Source organism: Phyllostomus discolor, chromosome 2, assembly GCF_004126475.2.
Source record: "Phyllostomus discolor isolate MPI-MPIP mPhyDis1 chromosome 2, mPhyDis1.pri.v3, whole genome shotgun sequence".
Classification (NCBI taxonomy): domain Eukaryota; kingdom Metazoa; phylum Chordata; class Mammalia; order Chiroptera; family Phyllostomidae; genus Phyllostomus; species Phyllostomus discolor.
In genome coordinates, this window is record NC_040904.2 from 160,492,320 (window position 1) to 160,520,068 (window position 27,749).

Genomic DNA, 27,749 nt, shown 5'->3' on the forward strand with positions numbered 1-27,749 from the left:
TCCTTTTATAGTTATTTAGATTACATGCAGATTCATTGTCTATTTTTCAAAGACGATGAAAGAGAAAACAGGGTGCAGACCATATGTAAATTTATGTAGATTAATGCACACTAATAGCATATGTTTTCCTCTGCCTCTGTATACTAGGTAAATAAGAGGCATAGGTGATCATTAATGGCTGAATTAATAAAACTTAAAGCATAACTGCCAGGTGTGCTACATCATAGGTTTTAGGGAGGCTTTTTTAAAAAAGTAAGTTGTTTAAACCAATCCTTCTCAACACTTTAACATGCGTAAGAAACATCTGGGGAGCTTGTTAAAATGCAGACTGCTGATTCAGTAAGTCTGGGTTAGGGTCCGAGATTCTGCATTTCTAATAAGCTTCCAGGTGATTGAGATGCTGCTTGTCTGTAGGCCTGCCTTTGGCAAGAACAGAAAGCACCTGTGTCGCTTGACACATCATAAGTACTTGATCAATGTTACTGATTGACACCAGATAATTTGGGAGAAACAAGAAGACCCTCTACCACCAAATGAATTCACCGTATCTGAAATCTGTTTTTATTGTGTAACATCTTTTAAAAAGTGAATATCCGAGACTTCTGGCCAAGATGGTGGCGTAGATAGACAAACACACTGTGCCTCCTTGCACAGCCAAGATAGGGACAACAATAATTTAGAAACAGAATAAATAACAACCAGAACTGACAGAAAATTGAACTATATGGAAGTTGGACAACCAAGGAGTTAAAAGTAGATGTGTTCATCCAGACCGGTAGGAAGGGCAGAGTCAGGCAGCCGGGCAGAGAGGGCTTGTGGCACAAAGAGCGGTGAGACTGGGCGCACAAGGCATCCCGGGTGCGCAAGACCTTGGGTGCACAGGCAGCAGCTGGGAGACCCTGGCCACGGGTGGCCACCAGCAGAGCCAGTGAGGTGGCGATCGTGAAGCAAGGCACTGCATGCAACCCAGTGTCCCAACACTGGGAAATTGAGCTTTGGAGCATTGATTGAAAACACCTGTGAGGGTTGAGGTGTAGGGAGAGACTCCCAGCCTCAAGGAGAGTTCACTGGAGAGACCCATGGGGTCCTAGAACGTGCACAAGCCCGCCCACACAGCAAATCAGCCCCAGAAGGGCCCAGTTTGCTTGGGGGAAGTGGCAGAAGGGACTGAAGTCTGATGGAGCGGATCAAGCACCATTGTTCCCTCTCAAGCTCTGCCCCCACATACAGCATCACAACCCAGTGACTGGTTGCCCCACCCTGGTGAACACCTAAGGCTCCGCCCCTCATGTGTAACAGGTGCCACCAGACTAAAAAATGGCTCAAACAGAAAAACAGATCAAAGCTCCACAGCAAATACAATTAAGTGACTAAGAGATAGCCAACCTATCTGATACACAGTTCAAAGCACTGGTGATCAGGATGCTCACAGAATTGGTTGATTGTGGTTGCAAATTAGATGACAAAATGAAGGCTACACTAAGTGAAATGAAGGAAAATGCACAGGGAACCAACATTGATGGGAAGAAAATGGGACTCAATGGAGTGGACCAGAAGGAAGAAACAACCAAACAAAAGAATGAAGAAACAAGAATTCAAAAAAACGAGGAGAGGCTTAGGAACCTCTGGGACAACTTTAAATGTTCCAACATCTGAATTATAGGGGTACCAGAAGAGGAAGAGCAACAAGTGGAAAAGATATTTGAACAAATAATAAAGGAGAACTTTCCCATGCTGGCAAAGGAAATAGACTTCCAGGAAGTCCGGGAAGCTCAGAGAGTCCCAAAGAAGTTGGACCCAAGGAGGAATACACCAAGGCACATCATCATTACATTAGCCAAGGTAAAAATGAAGGAGGGAATCCTAGAAGCAGCAAGAGATAAGGAAACAGTAACCTATGAAGGAGTTCCCATAAGACTTCCAGCTGCCTTCTCAAAAAGAGACCTTACAGGCAAGAAGGGGCTGGAAAGAACTATTCAAAGTCATGAAAGGCAAGGACCTACATCCAAGATGGCTCTATCCAGCAAAACTTTTATGTAGAATGGAAGGGTAGATAAAGCGCTTCCCAGATAAGGTCAAATTAAAGGAGTTCATCATCACCAAGCTCTTATTTTATGAAATGTTAAAGGGGCTTATCTAAGAAAAAGAAGATAAAAATGACAGCAAACTCACAATTATTAACAACCACACCTAAAAGAAAAACAAAAACAAACTAAGCAAACAACTAGAACAGGAACAGAACCACAGAAATGGAGATCACATGGAGGGTTAGCAACGGGAGTGGGAGTAAGAAAGGGGGAAATGGTACGGAGAGTAAGTAGCATAAATGGTAGGTAGAAAATAGACAGGGGAGGGCAAGAATAGTATGGGAAATGTAGAAGCTAAAGAACTTATAACAAACACATGGACATGAGCTAAAGGGGAATGTGGGTGGGAGAGACTATGCAGGGTGGAGGGGAATAAGGGGGGGTAACAGGACAACCGTAATAGCATAATAAATAAAATACGCTTTTTTTAAAAAGTGAATATCCCTGAGAGGACTAATAAATGTGAATTGGTTTGATCAGATTGCTGGCCTCCGCACTCCTATCAGAAATCAGCACTAAAGAAATTAGAAGTTTGTTTGTTTCTTTCTCTTTTTTTTTTTGCCAGCTCTATTGAGATATTTATATAAAATAGAATTCACCAGTCTTAACTTTTGCTGAGTTCTGGCTAGTGGAAATAGTTGTGTAACCATCTGCACTATCATGATATAGAGCATTTCCATCACCCCCAGTTATTCCCTCATGCTCTACACAGACTAGAAATTTTCACGGCGGGGAGGGGGGCAGGAAGGTGATTTTGGTGTCCGATGGAGGAAGACCAGTAAGCTCCAGTTGCTTCAGTTTTGTCTGGGAAATGGGAAAGCACAGCTCCCCATGTGTCCCCTTCATCTCGGGAGTGCTTTGACAGACCTTAAAACCCTAGCTGACTTGGAGGTCTATTTTATACCTTGTTCATTTAGAGTGACTCGTTTGTCCTAGTATGCCTAGAACTTTCCTAGTTTTAGCATGCAGATTTCTATGTCCAGAGAACTCATCTTAGGTCCCGGACAAACCAAGATGGACACCCTAGCTTGTTTCTAAGGCTAAGGTTGCCATCTCATTTTGCAGCCACTTCCTGCCCTGGTGGCGTGGCTCCGTTGGAGCATTGTCCCTTAAACAAAAGGCTGGGGATTTGATTTCCAGTCAGGGCACATACCTAGGTTGCATGTTCGATCCCTGGTCTCGGCATGTACGGGAAGGAACTGATCAATGTTTCCCTTCTCTCTCCCTTTCTCTTTAAAAAACAATGAAAAAATATCCTTGGGTGAGAATTTTTTAAAAAGGCCACTTCTCTTGTGAGCCCACAGTAGGCACTCAGTAAATGAGTGAATGGGTGGACACACAGATAAATCCCAGTTGTAGGTGGCTACAAATTCCTGGCCTGGAAAATGAGAGCTGGGTACTGGCCCCACCTCAGCCAGGTTTGCAGTGGTGTAATGCTGGGCGAAGTGCTTTCTCGCCGCAGGTCTGCTCCTCTGTTTCCTCCACTGTGACGGAGGGGATCTTCAGTCATTTTTACCTCTGACACTGCAGTACTGCTCTACCTTTCCCCCTCTCTGTGTGAGTGTGTGTATAAATAACCAATAAATTATGAAAGGGCAGGTTGATAATGGAACTGCTGATGGGCCAGGCTTATGCCGAGTGCTTCTGCGAAGCAATAGTGTTTAGACCTTGAACCAAGCAGCTGTGACTGCAAGTTGGAGAATCAAGTCTCTTGTCTTCAACCTAATTGCTCCTTGTGCATGCCTCCCGGGAAGGAGAACAGTGGGCAGAGGGAGCCTGCTGTTCAGGAATTTTCCTGGGTGGGTGAGGGGGTACCCTGGAAAATTGGATTTTATAAGCTTATCAGTTGGAGGCAGATATTTTCAGCTGGGCAAATGCCCAGGAAACATTACCTCGGGGTCTTACTCAGTATCCTAGCACAGAAGGATTAAAATTAGACCAGGACTTGGCCTGGAACCTGACTTAGGGTCGGGAAGCAGTGTTCTGTTTCTGGTTCTGTTGGTGGAACTACGGGCACATTGTGTAACCTCTCCGAGCCTCCATATTTGCCTCTGGTTTTCTTTTTCAATGGAGTGTCTGTACTGCCTAACTCACAGGGCGGTGCAATTCAGTGTGATAATGCAGGTGGGCATCAGCGAACCTGATGTCTATACAAATGCCAGGTGTTACTGTTACCTTTAGTTTTTATATCTGTATAATGGGGTTTGATTCATGGTGGGGGTCATGTGGAAAGGGATTTGGAAATTTTGTCTGCTTAGTTCCCCAAGTGATGTCATTGACGCCCCCTGACTTTCGGGAAGACAGGAAGGGTAGGTTTAAGGGAGATGCCGATGCTTTGTTAGGAAGACACCCAAGCCTACCTTCCTCCTTGAAAAAATTTTGACTTTTTGGAAAAGCTCGTCCTTGCCTGTAGTTCCACTCCTGCTCTCATTTCCAAAATTTGGGGACAACGGCAGAAGACGTCGACTTGAGCTGCTCAGCTAAGGCCAGCCAGGTTGCCTGTCCTCCCAGAGGCACTGTGACTGTCTCCCTGCAGTGCTCAGGCCTGTGAAGGGTTAAGTGAGCCACACCCGCAGCAGGAACAGCCTCGGACTTTGTGCTGAGCAGCCGGCTCTGGCTTCTAGTTTGACTGACACAGAACACTTGCTGGAGGAGACAGACACAGAGGAAGGTCAGAAGGAAGAGTGGACACTGGCAAAAGGAGGGCAGCCTCTTTCCTGGTCTCCTGACACCATGGACAGCTCCCGTTAACAAAGGCACCTCTCCACTCCTGGGGCTGGACGTCCTATGCCCCCTTCCTGCCAGACTGGGACTTCATCCATCATCCTCCAAGGGACAGTGAAGTTACACCCTAGTTCCCGTGTTGGGTGAGTCTAGTCTTGACCTGTCACTGCTCTTTTTCATCTCGGGGCACCCATCTAGGGGCTGCTTCCTTTGCCCCTTCCCTGCCCCCAACCAGTCATATTTCCACTACCCTCAGATCCAAATTCAAGGAAGATGCCTTCTCCCAGCCCCGCTCAGCTTCTTACCCTTCCCTGCCAAGTTACTTAACGACTTAACTTTTTTTTAAACCTGGAAAATCAGATAAAAATAGTACTGAGTTCCCAGGGATGTTGTAAGTATCAAATGAATGAATGTGTGCATAGTATTTAGAACCCTGCCAGGTCCCTGGTAATCACTACATGACTGCTGGAGACTGCTACTACCCGTGTTCTCGTTGCCCCTTCACTGTGTCCTTCCAGGAAGTGACGAGCGCTCTTATTTTCCTGGAGCTTGGGGAAAGCAGAGTGAAGGGAGAAGGCAGCCTGCGTTCCCTTCTTGCTCCATCTTCTGTTCCTGCTTCCTTCCCCTCCCCCACACAGGTCGGCACGCAGGAGAGGAGGAGGATATGGCTCTTTAACTCCTGTAGGGAGTGGCATTGACCATTGTACTAATAATTCCGAACTGTACCAGGCCGCCCCGCCTCCTCGGTCCCACAGGAAAAGCTGAGGAGGGCTGGGCTTCCTCCTCGGGGAACACCTGCTGCGTGCCCGCGGCCCAGGGAGTAGGCTGAGGCTCCCAGTGTCTCCAGCTCCGCTCCTCCGTGCTTATTCCCATCAGCTGCTGAAAAGCTGGATGTGCCCCTCTGAGGTCTAGGCCAGGTTATAGGAATTCATGTAAAGCTGTAAATAGAAAAATAGGGACAGAAGTGTAGGGATGGCAGGCACAACTACCGGTCCTGACAGCTCCTTGCTTGTCGGGGAAACAAAGCTTACTGTATTCTCCTCGGGGTATACCGGTCTTTCACGGAGGGACACCTGCCTCTGTCCTCAAAGTCATTGCCTCATTTGGTCTCCATTTAAAAAATGACTCACTGCAGCAAGGAGAGGCCGGGAGAGACCTTTGGAAGAACTTTTGAAATGGACATGGGTGGGTTGGGTGACTGAAACAGGGACTGTGGGAGGTCAGGGGGTGAGGAGGAGAGCTGGGAACGATGGTCAGAGAGTCTAGACCCTGGCCAGGGCACCAGTGCAGGAGGGAGAGAGCATTTGGTGGCTGGCTGTGGCACAAAGCTCCGCTTGTCTTGTCCTCCCCAACCCTTTCTCTTGCAGGCACAACTGTGCTTCCCCAGTTGCCACCCATGGGTCCCCGTATCCTGGTGGTCAGGGGCAGGTGGTCCCATCCCATACCTGCCTTGTTCCCGCCAACCCTGACCAGGGAGCAGAGGATTCCCCCACCCCCTGCCAAGTTTTCTGCAGCCTCCACAGTTATCCTGGGCTAGTCCAGAGGCCTCTCTGGGCTGGGGTCTCTCCGGGGCTGGACCTGGGGTGGAGAGGGGAGGAAGGCTCTCTCAGGCCCTTCTGCCTCCCTCCTCTCACTTACTAGTCTCTGAAGCTGAGAAGACATCAGCCAACTGCCCCCCTTACTCCCAGGATCCGTAGGCCCTCTGGACATGACTCTCCTGGAAGGTTCCGTAGGGGTGGAGGACCTTGTGCTCCTGGAACCTCTGGAGCAAGAGTCTCTGCTCAAGAACCTCCAGCTGCGCTATGAAAAGAAAGAGATTTATGTGAGTGCATGTGGTTGCCCCGACTGTGGCTGTGGGTGTGTGGCTGAGGACCTCACATGCTCCCACTCCCACGCCCCCTCACTTCCTTCACCTTCTTCCCTGGCTCCAGACCTACATTGGGAACGTGCTGGTTTCAGTGAATCCCTACCAACAGCTGCCCATCTATGGCCCAGATTTCATTGACAAATACCGGGACTATACCTTCTATGAGCTAAAGCCCCATATGTGAGTAGAGAGCGGAACCAAGGGAAGGTGATGCATGCTCCTGGTGATGAGACATCCTAATTTCCTCTATCCTTTCTCCTGAAGGAGGTTCTCCAGCTGTCCCTTCTTCCCCTGGCCCTCTGGAGGCCCCTTCCTAGGCCTGTCACTTGCCTCAGAATTGGAGGGTAGATGACTTTGGAGGCTGGGGATCGAGACAAAGACAGTCTCTTGGATTGGCCCCACAGTCATTTACCCACTTCTTCCCCCCAAGTTTTGCGGTGGCAAATGTGGCGTACCAGTCACTGCGGTTCCGGGACCAAGACCAGTGTGTCCTCATCACGGGCGAGAGTGGAGCCGGGAAGACTGGTGAGGCACCTGGCCTGGGGAATCACCACTGGGACTACCCCTGTCTCTTTCCAAGATGTGCCTACTCCTGCCCCTCTCCCACCTTCGAAATTCCCTCTTGGTTTTTCTGACTGGGCGGGTGTGAGGTGCTGGCATGAGGGATGTTAAGAAGGGTAGCGTGGGGACCCACGTAAGGGTTTATCTTGCACAGAGGCCAGTAAGCTGGTGATGTCTTACGTGGCCGCCGTCTGTGGGAAAGGGGAGCAGGTGAACTCTGTGAAGGAGCAACTGCTTCAGTCAAACCCAGTGTTGGAGGGTGAGAATTCCAGGCTCTCCCTGTACCCCCACCCTGTCACCCAGAGTCACGCAGCTCCAGACCCTCTTCCCCGTTGTTCCAAAACCACCGTTCTCATTCAGCCTGAAAAATCTGAGGGGGCACGATGACCGGAAGGCCTTCCCCCTTTTCCTCCTCTAGAGTCCCTCTTCTCCCCTCAGCTACCTCACTGCCCCTCTCCTCATCTCTGCAGCTTTCGGCAATGCCAAGACCATCCGCAACAACAACTCCTCTAGATTTGTGAGTGACCCCTATGTCCCCAGTCTGGGAGGAGGGGTATGGAAGATCTACGGGGAGGGGTGTGTCGGCCCTCTCTGGACAGGGGGGTGACAAGAGGAGGAAACAAAGTCTCTCTCTCTCTCTGGTCTCTGAAGGGAAAATACATGGATATTGAGTTTGACTTCAAGGGATCCCCCCTTGGTGGCGTCATCACAAACTGTACGTAGCTCCCCATTCTGCTTACCGCCTCTCATTTCCCCCAGCCCCACGGTGTCCCTTCCTGCTAATCCACTGCTGTGGGTCAGCGGCATATTAGCCTGCCAGGCTCCCCAACCACCAGCAACACCAGGGATGGGGGCAGAATTAGAGGGAAGCTGAGGTATCTCCCAGACCCTCAGGACATTAGTTTCTAATTCTCTGCCAGATCTGCTTGAGAAATCCCGAGTGGTGAAGCAACTCAAAGGAGAAAGGAACTTCCACATCTTCTATCAGCTACTGGCTGGAGCAGACGCACAGCTGCTGAGTACGTGCCCACCCCAGACATCCCGGCCGCCACTCAGCCCCTTTGGGCCACGCAGCCTGTCTCCCCGGAGCCCCTCAGATTTCTCCTTCCTGCATCCTTCACCGGGATCTCATCCACCACCGCTGGGGACAAATCCTGTGACCTCTGTGCTCTCTTTCTGAAGCTTTCTTGCCTCTTCACTTCTCATATTCCTCTGTCCTGCCTGGGTTCTTCTTTCTCCAAGCTGGCTTCAAAAAATGGAATACCTGTTTGCATCTACTATCCTTTCCTACCTTCAATTAAAAGGGATTTTATTGGTAATTCAACAGGAAATTAAGCAGGACATTGCAAGTGCTCAAGAGCTTTTGATGAGTTTAGTTGAAGTGGTGCCGTGTCCACATCCGCTCACCCAGGACCCTGTCCTTGAGTTCCTCTTCTTAGATCTATGCAGGTTCCGTTCATTCCCTCATCAAACATCTTGTGAACATTTGCTATGACTGAACACTAAGGGTGTGGAGTTGAGTAAGACGAGGATCCTGTCCCCTGAGGAACTTACAGTCCCCCAGGGATGGCAGACGTGTGGACAGACCCACTGCGAGTGGTGTGGTCCATGCCTGTAGACCTGTGCTGACGGCTACAGGTGCAGAAGGCATGGGGCACGCTGCCTCATCCTGGGAAGAGCCCATGCCAGCCTGAGTGCTGCACGGCCTGAGGTGGCTCTGGGCGGGCATTGCTGCAGGGTGTGGTGAGACCGAAGGCCCTGTCAGAGTTTGCCTCCCAGTCCCCCCTCTAGCTGTCAGCCCGGTGGGTGTCTGGCCCCCGAGGAACTGTCCCTTTGGTTTCTGGTTATTCTGTCCTGGGTCTGTGCCTGTGTCTTCTTTCCCTGTGGCAGATCTCTGTGGTTCAGGAGCCCCCACAGGTCTCACCCTCTCCTGGCTTAATAGTCTTGGTTGTGTTCGATGTGTCTGAATCACAGGCACCAGTGTCTTGTGCTGGCTGATTCTGTCACTCACTGGTTTAAGGTGGGTCTAGGCAGGGCCTCCCTAGTGCCATCACCCCAGGGCCTTTCTGACTCATTCTCTGTTCAGATGTCCGTCTTTTGCAAGCTTCGCTTTCAAAACTGTGTCTGGGGAGAAGCCGCCATTAAATTCTAGTTTGAGAGATACTCGCTGAATCTCAGATCATTTGAATAACAGATCACTGATGTCCCTAAAGCCTTGACTAACCTGCTCCTTGCCATCTCAGGTAAATAGCTTAGATCATCCCCTTGATTCACTTATTTAAAAGAAAGAAGTCCCTGCGTGTCAGCCAGGTACACAGAATATGGAGATGGAAAACACAGTCCCCACACGCAGGTTGTGCATCTGTGGGGGAGAGAGAAAACAAAACCCAGCGCATGTGGTAGGAGCTGGGACAGAGATTCACGGCGGGGGACACCAGAGAGCCACTCAGCCGGCCACACCAGGGAAAACCCTCTAGAAGAGGGCTCAGGGTTGGAAGGCAGAACCTGCCACTTTGTCAGTGCTTAGTGAAAAAACAGTGAAGGCACCAACCTGGATGAGAGACAGCGTCCCCTGCCTCACCTTACCTTCATCCTCCAGAGGCACTGGGACGGGAGCCGTGGGGGAGGGCGGCCTGTTTGTTCTCATTGTTTAGAACGCTGAGGGTAGGAACCAGAGTAAAATGAAGCTTTTCTTTCATGAAAGGTGGGAGAAAACCCCAGTAATTACCAACACCTAAATCCTAAATACCACTTAAAAATTTAGTCTGTTATAGGAATTAATGATTCTAAAACAAAGGAGGCAAGGAAAGAAACTAAAACAAAAATTCTTTGAGTAAGTGAATGAACCAACCTAGGGCAAGGCTGGAGGGCTGTAGAGAGCCGCACCCTAACTGTCTCCCTGCACACTGGCCCTCCCAGAGGCCCTGAAGCTCGAGCGGGACACGAGTGGCTACGCCTATCTGAACGGGGAAGTGTCCAGAGTGGATGGCATGGACGACGCCTCCAACTTCAAGGCTATGCAGGTGGGTGTCCAGGGTGGGGCAGGCTTGGGCCCGTAGGCCACCCGCTGAGCCCAGGCTTTTGAGAAGGAAGGCATTGGACCGGCACCGCAGTTCAGTCCTCATTTTCACTTTCTCCCGAAGAGTGCCATGACTGTGATTGGGTTCTCGGAGGAGGAGATGCGATGGGTGCTAGAGGTGACGGCCCTGGTGCTGAAGCTGGGGAACGTGGAGCTGTCAAACGAGTGCCAGGCCAATGGGATTCCAGCAAGTGGCATCTGTGATGAGAGAGGTCTGCAGCCTCCTGCTGAAGCCCCGCCCAGCTCCCCGAACCTCCTGCTGTCCTCCCGCCCTCTCGAGCATCATTAGCTGCACCCTGATTTAGTTCCACTCAGCCTGCTCCTGAGCTCTACCCCAAACATACTCACTGAGAACCCCCAGTAAGGCACATGGAAATGAGGTTTCGAAGTTTGATAGATGTAGGTTCTGAGACCTATCTGAGTCTCAGCTGATTTTTGCAGAATAGAGACAATTACACCTATTTCAGGAGAGTCTCGAAGGAGATAAGGAATACAAAGTTCCTAGATCTCCCTTTCCTCCTCCTCCTCCCCAGGCCTTCTTCAGGTCCATGTTCTGAATTAGCTGCAGGGACTTCTCCAGCAAGACTCAGGGACACCAATCTCCCACCAATTTCACTTACCGACCCTTCCTCCCAGGGAGAAAGCCCTCTCTCAGGCCATGTTGTATTGTCCCATCACCCTAGGTATTCGGGAGATTGGGGAAATTGCAGGGTTGAATTCAGAGGAACTAGAGAGAGCTTTGTGCTCAAGAACCATGGAAACTGCTAAAGAAAAGGTGGTCACTGCACTGAATGCCGTCCAGGTAAGGGGCCCTGTGGAAGGGGCTGATTCTGAGGCTGCTCTGCGGCTGCCACACTAACCAGCTTGGCCCTGCCCTGTAGGCCCAGTATGCTCGGGATGCTCTGGCTAAGAACATCTATAGCCGCCTCTTCAACTGGATAGTGAATCGAATCAATGAGAGTATCAAGGTGAGAGACCGCCCTTCTCCCTCAGCACTCCCCTGCCTGCCTGGCTGCCCTTGCCCTGGTCACCAGCCCCATGCCTTGGGGTCTGAGATGGATAAGTAAGGACAGTGAGGAGTAGTGTACAGTTTTTCCCGGCAGTGTGTTGTGGAAACATCGCTGGCTTTGGAGCCTGACTACCTGGATACGCTACTTACGAGCCGTATGGCCTTTCAATCTTACAAGGATTCTGAGCCTTAGTTTCTTGAATTGGAAAATGGGACGTTAATGCCTACCTGCTTCACAGGTTTAGCAAGGATCAGATAAGATGATGGGCATGGTCACTACGTAACCAACAATTCCACTCCTGGGTATCTATCCGAACAAACTGAAAACAGATATACAGGGTCTGGCACAAATAATGCCCCCTTTTTATTACACAACTTTTTATTACAAAATCATAAGCAGGTAATTCTGTAACAACAATATCACACTCAAGCACACCACATGACATTTTAGGTGAAATGTTCTAATTAAAACCTTAAATCATGTCAGCCATATTATTATCCTACCAGCCACACTCAGCAGGCATTACTTCTGCTGGATCCTCTATATGAAGTTCATAGAGACATTATTCTTTTTTTTAAGATTTTATTTGTTTATTTTAGAGAGGGAAGGGAGGGAGAGCGAGAGAGAGAAACATCAATGTGCGGTTGCTGGGGGTCATGGCCCGCAACCCCGGTATGTACCCTGAGGGGAATCAAACCTGCAACACTTTGGCTCGCAGCCTGTGCTCAATCCACTAAGCTATGCCAGCCAGGGCGAGACATTATTCTTAAGCAAAACATGCAAACAACACCATTGTCCATCAACCAATGAATGGATAAATAAATGTGGTATATTCATATACAATGGGGTGTTATTTAACCATTAAAAGGAATAAAACACATATATACTCAACATGGATGAATCTTGAAAACATATTGAGCACAAGAAGCCAGATGCAAAGGACACATTTTGTATGACCTTCTTTATACAAAATTTCCAGACTTGACAAATCCGTAGATGTGGGAAGTAGATCAGTGGTAACAGGGGCTGGAGTGGGCAGGGAGAGGGGAACGGGGAGTAACTGCTGATGGGTATGGGTACAAGGTGTCTTTGGAAGGATGATGAAGTGCTCTGGAATTGGATAGTGGTGACGAATATACTTTAAAAGCCCACTGAATTATATACCTTCAAAGGGCAAATTTTCTGGCCCTGGCTGGTGTGGCTCAGTGGATTGAGTGCTGGCTTGTGAACTGAAATGTTACCGGTTTGATTCCCAGTCAGGGCACATGCCTGGGTTGCAGGCCAGGTTCCCAGTCAGGGACTTCTGAGAGGTAACCAATAGATGTTGGTTGGGCACATCAATGTTTCTCTTCTTCTCTTCCCTTCTCTCTAAAAAATAAATAAATAAATTCTAAAAAAAGAATAATTTTCTGATATGTGAATTAGATCAAAATAGACCTTTATAAAAAATTATATACATGAAAATGGCATCAATTTAGGCGCTATTACTAAAAGACATGGGGCAAAATGGGATTTGAATCTAGGTTTGGTAAACGCTAAGCCCTTTTGAAATTTGACTTTTTTACCTGTAAAGTGGGAATAATTACACCTTATAGGGTTATGATGTGATGAAATAAGAACCTAAATTTTTTTTGCAAAATGCTCAACAAACATAGGAGATGGTTATTCTCCTGAGAAAACTTCAATGTCTTTTTACCACACACCGTGGGAGCACCATGCGGGAATCTACCGGCGTCTTCCTTCTCCTCCTGTCTTCCCTCTTTGCTTGGCGTCCAGCTTAGAGAAGAGGAAGAGGGAAGAATCACAGCAGTTCCTTCACAGCCGGGCCAGGCTCACCTCAGTTCTGTGTGCCCCTTGCTCCCATCACATCCTCACAGAGAACCTGTGCTCAGATTTACCTTTTCCTCCTCTCCAGGTGGGCACTGGGGAGAGGAAGAAGGTAATGGGGGTCCTGGACATTTACGGCTTTGAAATACTAGAGGTGAGAGAACTTCGTCCACCCTCGGTGCCCTGCTTCCCTAGGGTTAGGGGCAGATGGGCTTGGAGGGGCGTGTACGAGAGGGAGAGAGAGGGCTGAAAGGAGGGACGCCTCTTGGGCTGAGCAGGTTTCTCCTTTAACCTGTGTGCCTTCGCTTAGGACAACAGCTTCGAGCAGTTTGTCATCAACTACTGCAATGAGAAGCTGCAGCAGGTGTTCATTGAGATAACGCTGAAAGAGGAGCAAGAGGAATATAAGAGAGAGGTAAACTAAGTCTTCTCCTCACTTCTCCTCTCTTGCATGACTCCAGGCGCCGCTGGGTCCGCCTTTCTCCTGGATCCCAGTTTCCTCTCAGTAGTTCCCAGGGGAGACACAAAGGACAGCACGTTTCCTCTGCACAACTCAACACTTAGCTTTACCAAGAAGCCCTCATTTTCTGCTCCCCATCCCCCCAGTTCTCCATCCTCCCACTCCAGGCCAGGCAAGGAAGGGGGCAGATGGATAGAAGGGTGTTGAGGGGATGGAGCAGGGGCAGTCATGACAAGAGTGAAGTGACAGCTGTGCTTGGCCTAGGGCATACTGTGAGCCCAGTTCGGAAGCGACACTTCTCCTGGGCTTGGCACCCCCCACCCCCCCACCCCCATCCTTTCCTGTGCTCTTCTGTGACGCCTCAGCACCCTCGTCTCCTCCAGGCCCCGGCTGATGCCCCCTTCCCCTCTCGTAGCACCCTCATCCAGACTTCCTCACCAGAAGGGCCCGTGGCTCAGAATTTTCACACCCTTCCCCTGCCCTCTGGCTGAGCTGGGTGTTGGAACAGCTCTCAATGGAGTTAATCCACTCCGACGTGTGAGTGGCCAAGTCTCACACACCGAAACCCTCCCAGGGATGCTCTCTGGGAGCTCTCAGGAATCTGTTGTGCCAGGATTTCAGGCAATGTGGCAACAATGGATGAAGAAGTTTTTAAAGTATTTTGCGTGTTTTTATTTTTAAATTTAAAATGATCAAGTAGATAATACATTCCCATGCTTCAAAACTCAAAAAGCTTAAAAAGGTGTGTCAAGAAAGGCCTCGCTCTCACCCCGTCCCCAGTCTCCTCCGCCTCCTCCCCATCTAGAGGCTCCTGAAGTGGCTTTCCTTCCGGGGTCCTTGGTGTGCGATCAGACAAGTCTGTAAGTGCATTTTCCCACAACATGTACTTAATGTTGTGACTGCACTCTCTTCTGTGCCTTGCTTTCATGCATTCGCAAGAGATTTTTCTGTATCAGTATGTAAAGATTCCTTTTTTACAGTTACATAGGACTATAAGAACATCATAATTCCTTTAATTAGTCAGGGAAGGCATTTTTGGAATGAAGTGGCCTTAATGCCACCCTGCATTCCCTAAAGACCTGTGGGGGCGGGGAGGAAGGCTTGTGCCCCCCAGGCACACCTGGAACCAGCCTGAACTGCGACGCCTGGCCCTTGGGTGGGGTCAGGAGCTCTCCTGCCTGCAGGCCTGGTGCCCAGCAAATCCCTAAAGCAGAGGAAGATTGTCTTTGGGTTTTCTTTTTCTGTACCATTCTTGGTTTTCTATTTTTTGAAAAGTATACCGTCCTGAAGTATCATGTAGATCAGTGGCTCAGCTGAGGTCCTGGGTCAGCACCCCTGGGAACATGTTAGAATGCAGATTCCCAGGCCCTGTCCCAGACCTGTGGAATCTGAAATTTGGGGGCGGGGGCAGCAGTCTGTGCTTTAACAAGCCATGCAGGTAGTTGCGATGCCTCTGAATACTGAGGATAGCTGAAGTAGGTCTTTGAAGATGCATCAAATTAGCTTTGTTGTTTGGTGATAAACTCCCTCCCATGCTTTCGTTCTGTAGTTTGTTGGCAGAGCAGTGAGGCCTCAGCTCTCGGGCTCTCGCACGTACACAAGGACCCCTCCACACCCCCACAGCGGGGTAACCCCTACCCCGTCTCCCCCCAGCATCTCACACTTCCCTCTCTGTCCACAGCACCTACAGGGCTCTCTCCATCGCTCCCCTCACTGCTGCTCTGGGTCTTCCCATGTGTCTCTCCACTCACACTACAAACTCGCCGTCAGCCTTGGGGGAGTGGGGATGTCAACAGAAACCTCACCAAGGGCCCCTCTGAACCATAGGGCTTTCTGAGGCCCCTTGTGGGGTGGATGAAAGGGGGCCTGGATCCGGTGAGCTCTTTGAAAACTTGCCTTGGACCTGCTCCCTGTAATGTTCCGTGTCTCCCCTTGCCAGGGCATCCCGTGGGAAAAAGTGGACTACTTTGATAATGGCACCATCTGTAACCTTATTGAGCATGTGAGTTCTCCTCCTCTTACCTTCGGGACCTCCCCTGAGCATCCTTCCCCTGCCCTTGTCATCCCCCTCCCCTCAGCCTACTTGGTGAGGATGGCAAAGAGGGCAAAGCACGAGTGGGCAAAAGGTCCAGACACCCTGGAGGACCAGGTCTAGGTTGCGCTGATCTTGTTCCCCGGCCAGAATCAGCGAGGCATCCTGGCCATGCTGGACGAGGAGTGCCTGCGGCCTGGGGTGGTCAGCGACTCCACCTTCCTAGCGAAGCTGAACCAGCTCTATTCCAAGCACAGTTACTATGAGAGCAAAGTCACCCAGAACACCCAGCGCCAGTATGACCACACCATGGGCCTCAGCTGCTTCCGCATCTGCCACTATGCGGGCAAGGTAATAAGGCAGGGCTGGAGGGTCAAGATTGGGGCTGAGCATAGGCTGAAGGCAGTGTGGGAGGAACTGGGAGGGGAGATGAGAACTAGGGATACTTCACAACGAGAGTGGGAGGGCCAAGTGCTGGGACAAGGTCATGGGCTCTCCAGACTAATAGCTGTTCCTCTACAGGTGACATATAATGTGAACAGCTTCATTGACAAGAATAATGACCTACTCTTCCGGGACTTGTCCCAGGCCATGTGGAAGGCCCGGCACCCTCTCCTTCAGTCCCTGTTCCCTGAGGGTGATCCTAAGCAGGCATCTCGCAAACGCCCCCCCACTGCTGGGGCCCAGTTTAAGAGCTCTGTGGCCATACTCATGAAGAACCTATATTCCAAGAACCCCAACTACATCAGGTAACATACTGGGCACACAGGGGGACATGCTACATGTGTGACAGCATGTGCGTGGTCCATGTACTGTAGAACAGGTCCGTGGCTAGGGGGGCAGGTCTCTGGAATAAGGGTGTCAGAGGTCATTTCCTCGTGAAAACGGCCAGATGAGTCACTGAGGGTCCTGCAGCAGGGAGAGCATCAGATTTGGGTCGGGACCATACCACAGTGAGTGAAGCCGGAAAGGCTAGTGTGTCCACTCCCTCTGAAACTTTTCCCCTCAGGGGAATGTGTGCAGGATTGGGATGTAGAGACCAGCATGGGTTACACTGGCAAAGGTGAAGTTCCTGAAGCCTGTACCTTGCCCTACCTCCCACCAGGTGTATAAAGCCCAATGAGCATCAGCAGCGAGGGCAGTTCTCCTGGGAGCTGGTGGCGACCCAGGCCCAGTACCTGGGACTGCTAGAGAACGTGCGGGTGCGTCGGGCGGGTTATGCCTTCCGCCAGGTGTACGGGCCCTTCCTGGAGCGGTTCCGACTGCTGAGCCGGAGCACTTGGCCTCGCTGGAATGGGGGAGACCGGTAAGACTCAGTGGGGAGCAGAGAAGGGCCGAAGGGCAGTGCAGGGAACATCTGTGGGGGAGGAGACTCTGAAGTCTTGGGTTCAAGCTCTGATCTCTTCTCCCAGGGCGAAAGGGATTAGGGGGAAGGTGGAGAGGACCCTCTCCTGAGTTGCCCCTCGGCAGCTTTCCCTGTTTGCTCTTGTAGGGAGGGGGTTGAGAAGATCCTGGGGGAGCTGAGTGTGTCCTCAAAGGAGGTGACCTTTGGGAAGACAAAGATCTTCATTAAAAGTCCCAAGACTGTGAGTTGGAGATTGCACTTGCATTTGGTGGGGGCGGCGGGCGAGAACTGGAGAGCTTATCTGAGGGAGAGGCTGGGTGGGGAAGGGAGCGTCTGTAACCTGGAATGGGTAGTGGATGAGGAGGTGTCTCTGCGGGGACTGAATCCTCGGGTTCCCACCCTACCCGGTGAGCCCTAGGAGTCAGGGGTGCTTACTTACGTGGACTACTCTGGGAGTGTCCACTGGATGCGGGACTCCTTGAGGGTCTGGGTGGTGTGTCACTCGTGTCTGAGTTTGCACATTCTAGCACAGTGCCTGCTACAGAGTGAGAGTCCATGTGGATGCTCATTAAATTAATTGATTAATAAATGACTCAACTGAGAAGACAAAGGAATGATCGAGTAAAACTCTGGCTGGGAAGCCTCTGGGGCTGTGGGGTACAGGAAGAGAGCGCGGCCCCCTAGGCCAGCCTCTCTCTTCCACCCTCTCACCTCTCCACAGCTCTTCTACCTGGAGGAGCAGAGGCGCCTTAGAATCCAGCAGCTGGCCACTCTCATTCAGAAGATGTACCGAGGCTGGCGCTGCCGCACCCACTACCAGCAGATGCGCAAGAGTCAGATCCTCATTTCCTCCTGGTTTCGGGGCAACAGGGTACTGATTACCCCAAAAGTCCCATCCCCTCACCCTAATAGGAGAGTGGGAAGTGGGAAAGGTGGTTCAGGGGGTGGAGTTTTTCTAACAGGCCCATAATTTTCTGCAGCAAAAGAAACGCTATGGAAAGATAAGGGCGTCGGTATTACTGATCCAGGCTTTTGTGAGAGGTTGGAAGGTAATGAAAAGGGGAGAGGGGTTCCCCCTCACACACACGGGGTTCCTTCCCCCACATGGTTCCCTCTGCATTGTCCCAGCTGCGGGGGGGGGGGGGCGGGGGCGGGAGCGGGGAGGTGGAGGAGGAGCGGGAAGTGAGCCCTGTCCGAACCGGAACCGCGGGCATCCCTCTGCTCAATGGCCTGCCTGTGTCTGGGTGTGCCTGAGTACCTGTGTGTGTCCCGGAGTGTGGCTGTGTGCCGGGAAGATGTGCAGGTGTGCGTGGCTCTGCCTTCTGCTTTGAGTGTCCTCCTCGTTGCCGATTTGTCTGGCTTTACTCTCTGCAGCCACAGTCTCAGCTCTTTATCTTCCTCTGTTCTTTGTGTGGCTGAAAAAGTAGAATCCCTTCGAGGTCTGTCTTCTGACAGAGAGTAGGGAGGTCTGACTATCCTGTTCTTTCACTCCTTTCTTGTATGTCCCTGCCAGGCCCGCAAGGATTATCGAAAATACTTCCGGTCCGGGGCCACTCTCACCTTGACAAATTTCATCTACAAAAGCATGGTAAGAGGGGGGTGCTGAGGGTGGAAGTGGGCGGTTGAGGAGGGAGGGACAGGTTTGATAGAGAAAGATGTGGGGTCTGAGAAGAGGTGACTCAAAGCTTTCTCCCCAAGAGCTTCCTTGACCAGCATGCCTCAGGGCCCAGGGGCAAAATCAGGGCACATTTGGGGTTGAGTGGACACTGTAGGCCACCTCGTGGTAGGAAGGGGTCCCAGCACACCCCAGAAGAGACTGGGGCTGGATGGTTCACAGCAGTTGAGGAGCTGAGCCTCAGTGTATACCAGGGTGAGGACATACAGGGTTAGCTGATACAAACTTCCGAGGTCCATTTTACAGTTGGGGTCAAGGTGGAGGAATTATATTTTCCTTCTACCTCTTCTGAAACTATAGTGGGCAAGTCTGAAATTAAGCCTCAGGAAGCATCTTAACTCTGGAGGACTGAGGTCAGAGTGGGCAGGAAGGAGCCAGGAGCAGGCCAGGCATTCAAACTATGGGCAGTTTCCAGTGAGAGGAAAACAGGGCAGAGAAGGGTGGTAGACAGAGGGGAAGCAGACAGGGAGGGAGCAGCACTTCCAGTGAGACCTCGGGAAAGGCCAGAGAGTAGGGGGAAGAACAGGGGTCTTAGACAGAGGGCTAGGGTAAATTGGAACTGCTCTCCGCTGATTGGATTTTTGACGACTGTTAAGACTCTTACTAACTGTGCTCATTCAGACACGAGACACATTCACTGGAACTCTTTGTTGTGGGAGAGGCTGGATCCCCAGGCCGAGTGGAGGAATGGGGGCTCCGAGCCTTCATTGTGTCCCCCTCCCCACTCCCCACAGAGGCACCGTTTTCCTGGCCTCTTCAGTCACCTGGCCTCTCCTCACAGGCTCCAGGGTGTCTGCTTTCTCCGAGTGCCTGCTCTCTTGCTGCAGAACTGCATTCCTGAGACCTGTGGTCTGGTTTTGCTCTTGTCTCATGACTTGCCCCTCTTCTGCCTTGTCTTTCTTTTTGTTCTTTTAGTTTTTTAAAAAAAAATTATTTATTTATTTTTAGATAAAGGAGAAGGAGGGGAGAAAGAGAGGGAGAGAAATATTGATTGGTTGCTTAAAGCCCCCATCTGGGGGCCCGGCCCACAACCCAGGCGTACGCCCTGACTGGGAATCAAACCCATGACCCTTTGGTTTGCAGGCTGGTGCTCGGTCCACTGAGCCACACCAGCCAGGACTGCTCTTTTATTTTTTATTTATCTCTTTTTAAAAATCCTTCCACCTGTATATTATCAGACATCTGCTGAACATCACCTCAGGAGCTGTTGGGTTTAGATCAGTATTTCACCAAGTTGCACCCTGTACAGAAGAGTGCGTGCAGGGAACCGCTAGGCATCCATTCCCACAGTGTTTCTGACTAGTCTGTACTTTGTGATTGCCTTGCCTATAACTAATACTAATACCAATACCAATACTAAGACCAACTATGTCTTGAACACTTACCTGTGTTCAAGGTGCATTAACTCTAATGCTATCAACAACCCTGAGAGGTAGGCCATTTTATAGGTAAAACAACTAAGGCCCAGAGAGATTGAATAACTTGCTAGGAGCCCCTACAGTTGGTAAATGGCAGCGCTGGGATACAAACTATTCAACTCCAGAGTTCTAACCACTGTGTAAAGCTGCCTGCCCCCCGGCCCCCAGTAGAGGCCTGGGCAGCTCAGGCCTAGACGGCCTTGGGTAGACCTGGGGGTGGGAGGGCTGCATAGGGAAAGGCAGAACTTTCTATATCTATAAAAAAAAAACAATTAAAAAAAGAAAAGCTGCAGAGACTCCGCATGAATTGGAACATGGGGGATTATGGGAGATGCTTAGGAATGTTTATTGAGTTAAATCAAACCAGACCAAGGACTAGAGGCTCCAGGGTGATGAAACCTAACCCACTAGCTCCTTGTAGTGGGAGATACAGAGAGCTAGGATAGTTCCTGGAGCAATATACTGTGTGCTGTGCTTTTTTCTGTTTTAATTATTTAAACCTAATGTCTTAGTAAAAAGTTTTCATTAAAATTCCCCAAATTTGGAAGTGGTCAAGATCAAGTCATTTTCTTTCTTCTTCTTCTTCTTTTTAAAAGATTTTATTTGTTTACTTTTAGGGAGAGGGGAAGGGAGGGAAAAAGGTCATTGTGTGAGATATGTCAGTTGCCTCTCAGAAGGCCCCCAACCAGGTACCTGGCTTGCAACCCAGGAACGTGCCCTGACTGGGAATGCAACCTGAGACCTTTCAGTTCCCCAGGCCGTTGCTCAATCCGCTGAGCCACAGCAGCCAGGGCTCCAGTCATTTTCTACACCTTCAGTAACTCTAACCCATAAACAAAGGGGTGCTGGGTACTCCCTGAAGTGGTGAGGCTTATGAGTGCTGGTTCTAGATTGGGGGAAACTGAACAGTTAGATGCCACAGGTGAAACTTGACTGGATCCTGGAACAGGAAAAATAAAAACAAAGCTAAAAAGGACATTTTTAGAAGTTTATAAAGGACATTGGGAGAAATTTGAGTACGTATTCCTGTTAGATGAGTAAATCTAATTAATGTTAATTTTCTTAGGTGTAGTGATGGAATTGTGATTATGTAAGTAAATATCCCAGTGCTTGGGAGATGTGTGCTTAAGTTTTAGGGGGAGATGTTCTAATACCTGTCACCTACTGCAGGATGATGAAGAGTTGTGTGTGTGTGCGTATGTCAGAGAGAAAGTGCAGATGAAAGAGAGATAGGGCAAGATGTTAACGTTGTCAGCTGGTGAACTTAGGTGGGGGTGTATGGTATACAGATGTTCATTGTAATGTTTTCTTTAACTTTTAAGCAAGTTTTAAAAACTTTCAAAATAAGAAAATAGATTGTATTAAATTTTTTTAAGCCTTAAGTCAAATTATGCCACGCCTCCCCTTAAAGCCCTCTAGCAGTGTTCTGTTTCACTCCTAGTAAAAGCCTGTGTCCTTAGCACAGCCCACAGGGCACTGCGTGATCTGTCCTTGACCAGCCATCCCTCTGACCTGCTCTCCTCTTACTCAATTCAGTTCACTCACACTGGTTTTCTTTCTGTTTCTGGAACACACCTCCACTCATTCCTGTCTCAGGGCCTGCTTTTTTTGTGTCATAGCATATATAATTAACTGGCATCACATTCTATGTGTTTATTTGCTGTGGGCAGTCTCCTTCCCCAGCCCCAGTAGAATGTAACCTCGATGAGAATAAGGAGATTTGTTTGCTCTGCTCGTTGCTGTGTCTCCTTACTTAGACACAGAGCAGACACTCAGTAAATGCTGAATGGTAAAAAAGCTCAAGACCTGGGAGACTAACTCCCAAGGACTCACTGTCTAGAGGGGGAGATTTCCACACAAATAACAGTAACACAGAAACAGAAGTATAGACAAAGTGCTAGTGGGCTCCGAAGAAGGAGAGGCCCCCTTGGACTGCATCTGCAGGGAGGGGTAGAACGTGGGCTGGCGATGTGAAGCCGAGAGCAGCGTGAGCTGCAACGGCCCAGTGGCGACGCATGGGCTGGGCAGAGGGCAAGGCAAGGAGTGCGGGGTTGGTGTGCCAGGCTAACGCAGGGGATCTTGTGACGAGCTAGGGCTCTAAGGAAAAGACTTTGAACGTCAGGTGAGGCGTTGGGCTTGACTGATCAGAAAGGAGGGAGGACTTGGTACCTGTCCACCAGCTAGCGCAGACAGTGGCAGCCAGCTGGAGGCAACAGTCAGCTGAGAGAATAGGAAGCTGCAGGCCCAACATATGAAGGCCAGTTTTCACATTGGTTCCTCCCACCTCACTTCCCTGGGTAGCGGGTGTCAGCTAGAAACTAATCCTCTCTTCCCTCAAACTCCCATTCGTGTTCTTCCTGCCCAGCCCCAAGCCTGTTGCGCGTGGGTCACCGGCCAGCAGTGACCACGGAACGCTGTGGATGGCTCGCCGAAAAACACGCGAGAAACAAACACAAACATGCACAGAGACAGACTAGTTTCTGTGGGGAAGCAGGGACAGAAATGGCCACCCCCCCCTAGTGGGGAGCGCCCTGATTTACAGTCCATACCTGCTTTTATTGGGCTCATTTTGCATAATAATTCAGGTAAAGTACAGTACTTATTAGGGGGAAGTAAGGAACTATAGAAAACAAGGAATTCTGCCGGTCTATTGAGTTGGGGTCAAAGAGCTGTAAGACTTTGAGGAACAAACTTCCTCCTTGGACCCCTCTCATTCAACTGAGAACATTCTAAACAAAGAAGGTTTCACAGTAATTTACATGTTCTTTCTTAGGCCTGATCACCCAGGGAATCTGCCCTTTCAGCACAGAGCTGCACCACCCTGTCATTGTTTCAGGCTTAGTTGGGGACTAAGGCAATAAGGAGATTTTCTCCCAGACGATGAGAACTCAGGCTATGTCAAAGCCGAGGAGCGAGGGTCCGTCACCCTCTTCTGCTGCAGCCCCCAAAGTCCTTCTTTTGGGGGGCCTCCCAAAGTGATCGTGCCTGCCTTAGGTCGTCCCCCCCGTGGGGAATCTTACCCGTCTTTGGCTAACTGACCAAGCTTTTTGGGGTTCAGTTATGAATAAAGCAGCAGAAGCAGCATTCCTGCCAGGGAGACAAGCCCTTGTCTCCTTGCTGGCTTAGGGTTCCAAGGGCATTCCCTTAGCCTTAGCTTAGGCGGGGGTTTCAGCTTCTGATACCAGTCAGGGCGGTTCCCAACACAAGCCTACGCTGAACCCTGAAAGAGATCCGGGAGATGACACCCCTCCATCTCCTCAGCTCTAGTCTCCTCAGTTCCACTCTCTGGCTCTCACTCTGGGTGGGCTTCCTCTGTTTAAGTGGCAGGATCTGGGTGTGGGTGGGCCTGTTGGGGTCTGTCTTCTCATCATTGCACTGTCAATTCCACCACTTCTAATGCAGGCACAGAAATTCCTACTGAGGCTGAAGAACAATTTGCCATCTACCAATGTCTTGGACAAAAAGTGGCCAGCCGCCCCTTACAAGTGCTTCAACACAGCTAATCGGGAGCTGCAGCAGCTCTTCTACCAATGGAAGGTGAGTGGGGCCTGCGCGCCTCCCCTTATTTGCCTTTTTTTCCTCTTGCATCTGGTTTTTTTCTTCTTCTTTCTTCAACTCTTTTTCTTTCTTTCTTTTAAGATTTTATTTATTCACTTTTAGAGAGAAGGGAAGGGAGGGAGAAAGAACAGGAGAGAAACATCAATGTGCAGTTGCCTCTTACGTGCCCCCTACTAGGGACCTGACCTGCAACCCAGGCATGTGCCCTGACTGGGAATTGAACCGGCGACCCTTTGGTTTGCAGGCCGGCACTCAATCCACTGAGCCATACTAGCCAGGGCTCAAATCTTTTTCTTTCTTTAAAAAAAAAACTGTGTTAAAATATACATAACAAAATTTACCATTTTAAACATTTTGAAGTATATGGTTTGGTGGCACTGGGCACATTTATATCACTGTGCAGTCATCACCGCCACCCATCTCCATAATTCTTTTTAATCCTCACCCAAGGATATGTTTAGACAGGAAGAGGTGAGAGGAGGGGGAGAGAGAGAGAGATGGATGTGAGAGACAAACACCAATTGGTTGCCTTCTCTATACGCCCCAATTAGGATCGAACCGGAAACCTTTTGGTGTATGGGATGGCACTTCAACCAACTGAGCCACCTGACCAGGGCGATCTCCATACTCTTCCATCATCCCAAACTGAAACCCTGTACCCACTAAGCAGTAACTCCCTGTTCTCTCCTCCCCCAGCCTACTTTCTGTCTCTAGGAATTTGACTAGAGTCATATGCTGCTTTACAACAGGGGTACATTATGAGAAATGCATCACTAGGTGAATTTTGTTGTGCAAACATCATACTGTGCACTCACACAAGCCTAGATGGTACATCCTACTACACAGCTGGTCACGTGGTGCAGCCTGTTGCTTATAGGCTACAAGCCTGTACAGCATGTTACTGTACAAAACAACATGAGCACAATAGAAAATGACGCAATCAAGAAACTCAGTGACCTGGCCAGGTGGCTCAATGGGTTGAACATCATCCCATGCAGCAAACGATTGTCAGTTCAATTCCCTGTCAGGGCCCATACCTGGGTTGTGGGTTCGATCCCCAGTCAGGGCACAAACAGGAGGCAACCGATTGATGTGTCTCTCTCACGTTGATGTCTCTCTCTCCCTCCCTTCCTCTCTCTCTAAAATCAGTAATCATATCCTCGGGTGAGGATTAAAAAAAGAGAGATGCGGTAAACAAACACAAGATGTGTGAGGCTGCTGTTGGCATAGTGTGGCATACTGTTTACAACAAACTTTTTAAAATATGTAAGCAGGGTGCACACTAAAACAGTGATAAAAAGAATAGTGTAGTAGATACATAAACCAGTAACATAGTCATTTATTACCATTATCAACATTATGTACATGATTGTATGTGCTGTACTTCATGTGACTGTCATATAATACGTTTGCTCACACCAGCACCACCACAAACACGTGAGTAATGCGTGCCCTACAACATTACTACGGCTACAATGTCACTAGCCGACAGTTTTTCAGCTCTGTTATGATCTTATGGGACCACCATGGTGCATGCAGTTTGCTGTTGACTGAAATGTCGTTATGTGGCACATGCCTGTGTTTCAGGTGCCTCATATGAGTGGAATCATACAACGTTTGCCCTTTTGTGTCTGGCTTATTTCACTTAGCACAGTGCTCTTCTACTCAGGAAGTGCTTATGGAGAGCCTGTCTGGGACCGGGCCTTGTGCTGTTTTCTGGGCGTACAGCCCATGGGCTTGTATTTTATTGCTTCTCACCCCCACCCCAGCGTCCCTCAGTCGCCGTCCCCTCCCCAATGCTTCTCCAACCTCTTTCCTCTTTGAAGTCCTTTTTCCCTCTGTCCTTTTCCCTCTGTCTTTATTCTGTAGTCCCTGTCTCTCTCCTTCCACATCTCCGTGTTCTCCCCACCCCTTCCCAGCCCTGCCCTCTTCCTCCATGATCATAGCTTCTGCCCCAACCCACCCACAGTGCAAGAAATTCCGGGATCAGCTGTCCCCAAAGCAGGTAGAGATCCTGAGGGAGAAGCTCTGTGCCAGTGAACTGTTTAAGGGCAAGAAGGCCGCATACCCCCAGAGGTGAGGACCTCTCAGACCCTGCCAGTCAGTTTCATCACAAAGAAGGAGAACATTCCCCAGGTGGGACGGAGCAGTGGGTTCAAGCTTCAGTGCATCAGAGTGACCTAGCAAGCTGCTGACACCCAGATGGTTGCACCACCCCTCTCAGAGTTTCTGATTCAGCAGGTCTGGGGTAGGGCCCAAGAATCTGCCTTTCTGACAGGTTCCCAGGGGATACCCATGTTGGCCCCAGACCACACTCCGAGAACCACTGAGAGAGGATGTGGTGGGGGGAAGGGGCACTGTGGGGCGAAGATGGGAACTTAGGGGGAGGCTCAGGGCCTGGGGGTCAGTGGTGAGGACTTTGTTTCCACTGCATACTTCTTATGTGTCCTCAGCGTTCCCATTCCGTTCCGTGGCGACTACGTTGGGCTGCAAGGGAACCCCAAGCTGCAGAAGCTGAAGAACAGGCAGGAGGGGTCTGTTCTGGTGGCAGAGACTGTGAAGAAGGTCAATCGTAGCAACGGCAAGGTGAAGGCCAGCATCCCATCTCCTCCCCACAGTCTGTTCCAGGACCCAGGCTAGCAGCTGGGAGGGTGAGGGTTGATCCCATCTTTCCTCACCCTTTCCTATTCCGTCCCTAGACTTCCTCTCGAATTCTACTCCTGACCAAGGAGCATGTGATTCTCGCAGACACCAAGAAGTCCCAAGCCCAAATTGTCATTGGGCTGGAAAGCGTGACTGGGGTGTCAGTCTCCCCCTTCAAGGATGGGCTTTTTGGCTTGCACCTGAGTGAGGTATCAGACTGGTTGGGGGCAGGGCCCCAGGCTGGAGAAGGTAGGGGCTGGGGAGGGCTGGAGGTGATGGGGACCGAACCTCTTCCTCTGGGCCTTGGATGTCTCTCAGGCTGCTCCTGAGAAGAAAAAACTGAATTCCTTCCTGGCTATTTTTTTCCTTCCCTAAGATATCATCAGTGGGTTCCAAGGGGGACTTCCTGTTGGTCAGCGAGCATGTGGTTGAACTGCTGACCAGAATGCACCGGGCTGTGCTGGACACCACGCAGCGGCAGCTTCCAATCTCCGTGACTGAGCAGTAAGGCCACGAGCTGGGCCGAGGGGCAGACTGGGGCAGATGACAAAGTTGTTGGTCATTGTGACTGGGGAAATCCGTGCAATCAGAAGGCAAAGTGTACTGTGTCAGAGTAGGGCTCAGAGGCGCTTCATGGTCTCCCCACCCAAGTTCTCTGGAGTCTTGACTCCTCTGGTGGCCGGAGGGGTAAGGTGCATTTGCTTCAAGAAAAGGAGGGGAACCCATCATGAAAGTATGGGCGTAGGCGATGAGGGCACTGGCTTCACCTTTCTGTCTATTCCCCTCCAGGTTCTCCGTGAGATTCAAGGAGAGTGATGTGACTGTCAAGGTCATCCAGGGGCCTCAGAGTCATGAGAAGGGCAAGCTAAGCTGCAAGAAGAAGGGGAGTCGTGGCCTGGAAGTGACTGTGCCGTGAGGCAGTGGGGGCCTAATGTAGAGATGGCGGTTCCTTCTTCCTGGACCGGTACTGCCCTACCACCCAGCTTTGTGGGAGGGTCCCACATCTCAACCCTCTAATCACGGGCTGGTGCTGGGAGACTGAAGAACCCTTGAGGAGGACCGTTCTTCCCCCAAACCACCCCAATCTTTTCTCCAAACTTAGCTTCCTTCTGCCCTCAGCTTCTTTGCCCACTAATAAAACAAATGACTTCCCAAAGGTTTGGTCACTTGCACTCACCGTTCCCCATCTTCTCACTGACTTGTACTCAGACCCCCCCTTCCCCCTCCCCTTCCCCTCCCTCAGGCTCCTTGGAGCCAGCTAATGCAGATAATAAGAATGGAAAAGAAGGGAAATTGTCTCTGGGTCCTTGACCGGCTGAGCTCTGGGGGGAGGGTTGGAGAGCCTGGGGTGGGGGCAGGGTGGTTGGGAATAGGACTGAGGTCGCAGGTGGCCAATGGGCTGATTCATTAAGTATGTCCCTGGAGGGAAGTGAGGGTCCATGTCTTGACGAAAACTGGGATCC

The 27,749-nt window shown here is 50.3% G+C and overlaps 1 protein-coding gene across 1 annotated transcript; it reads left to right on the forward strand.

The window, feature by feature from the left end:
- Positions 1-3,839: 3,839 nt before the first annotated feature.
- On the forward strand, positions 3,840-27,436 carry MYO1A (myosin IA). Its single transcript, XM_028532092.2, has 28 exons — positions 3,840-4,954; positions 6,500-6,633; positions 6,743-6,858; positions 7,109-7,203; positions 7,394-7,498; positions 7,710-7,756; positions 7,891-7,954; positions 8,160-8,258; positions 10,159-10,262; positions 10,383-10,530; positions 11,002-11,120; positions 11,200-11,286; positions 13,244-13,309; positions 13,466-13,570; positions 15,555-15,617; positions 15,798-15,998; positions 16,170-16,396; positions 16,753-16,953; positions 17,140-17,233; positions 17,714-17,863; positions 17,973-18,041; positions 18,506-18,580; positions 23,488-23,622; positions 25,613-25,719; positions 26,097-26,229; positions 26,343-26,495; positions 26,663-26,790; positions 27,076-27,436. Exons 2-28 carry the CDS (start codon positions 6,520-6,522, stop codon positions 27,200-27,202), a joined length of 3,132 nt encoding a protein of 1,043 aa, XP_028387893.1. The 5' UTR covers positions 3,840-4,954; positions 6,500-6,519; the 3' UTR covers positions 27,203-27,436.
- Positions 27,437-27,749: the final 313 nt, after the last annotated feature.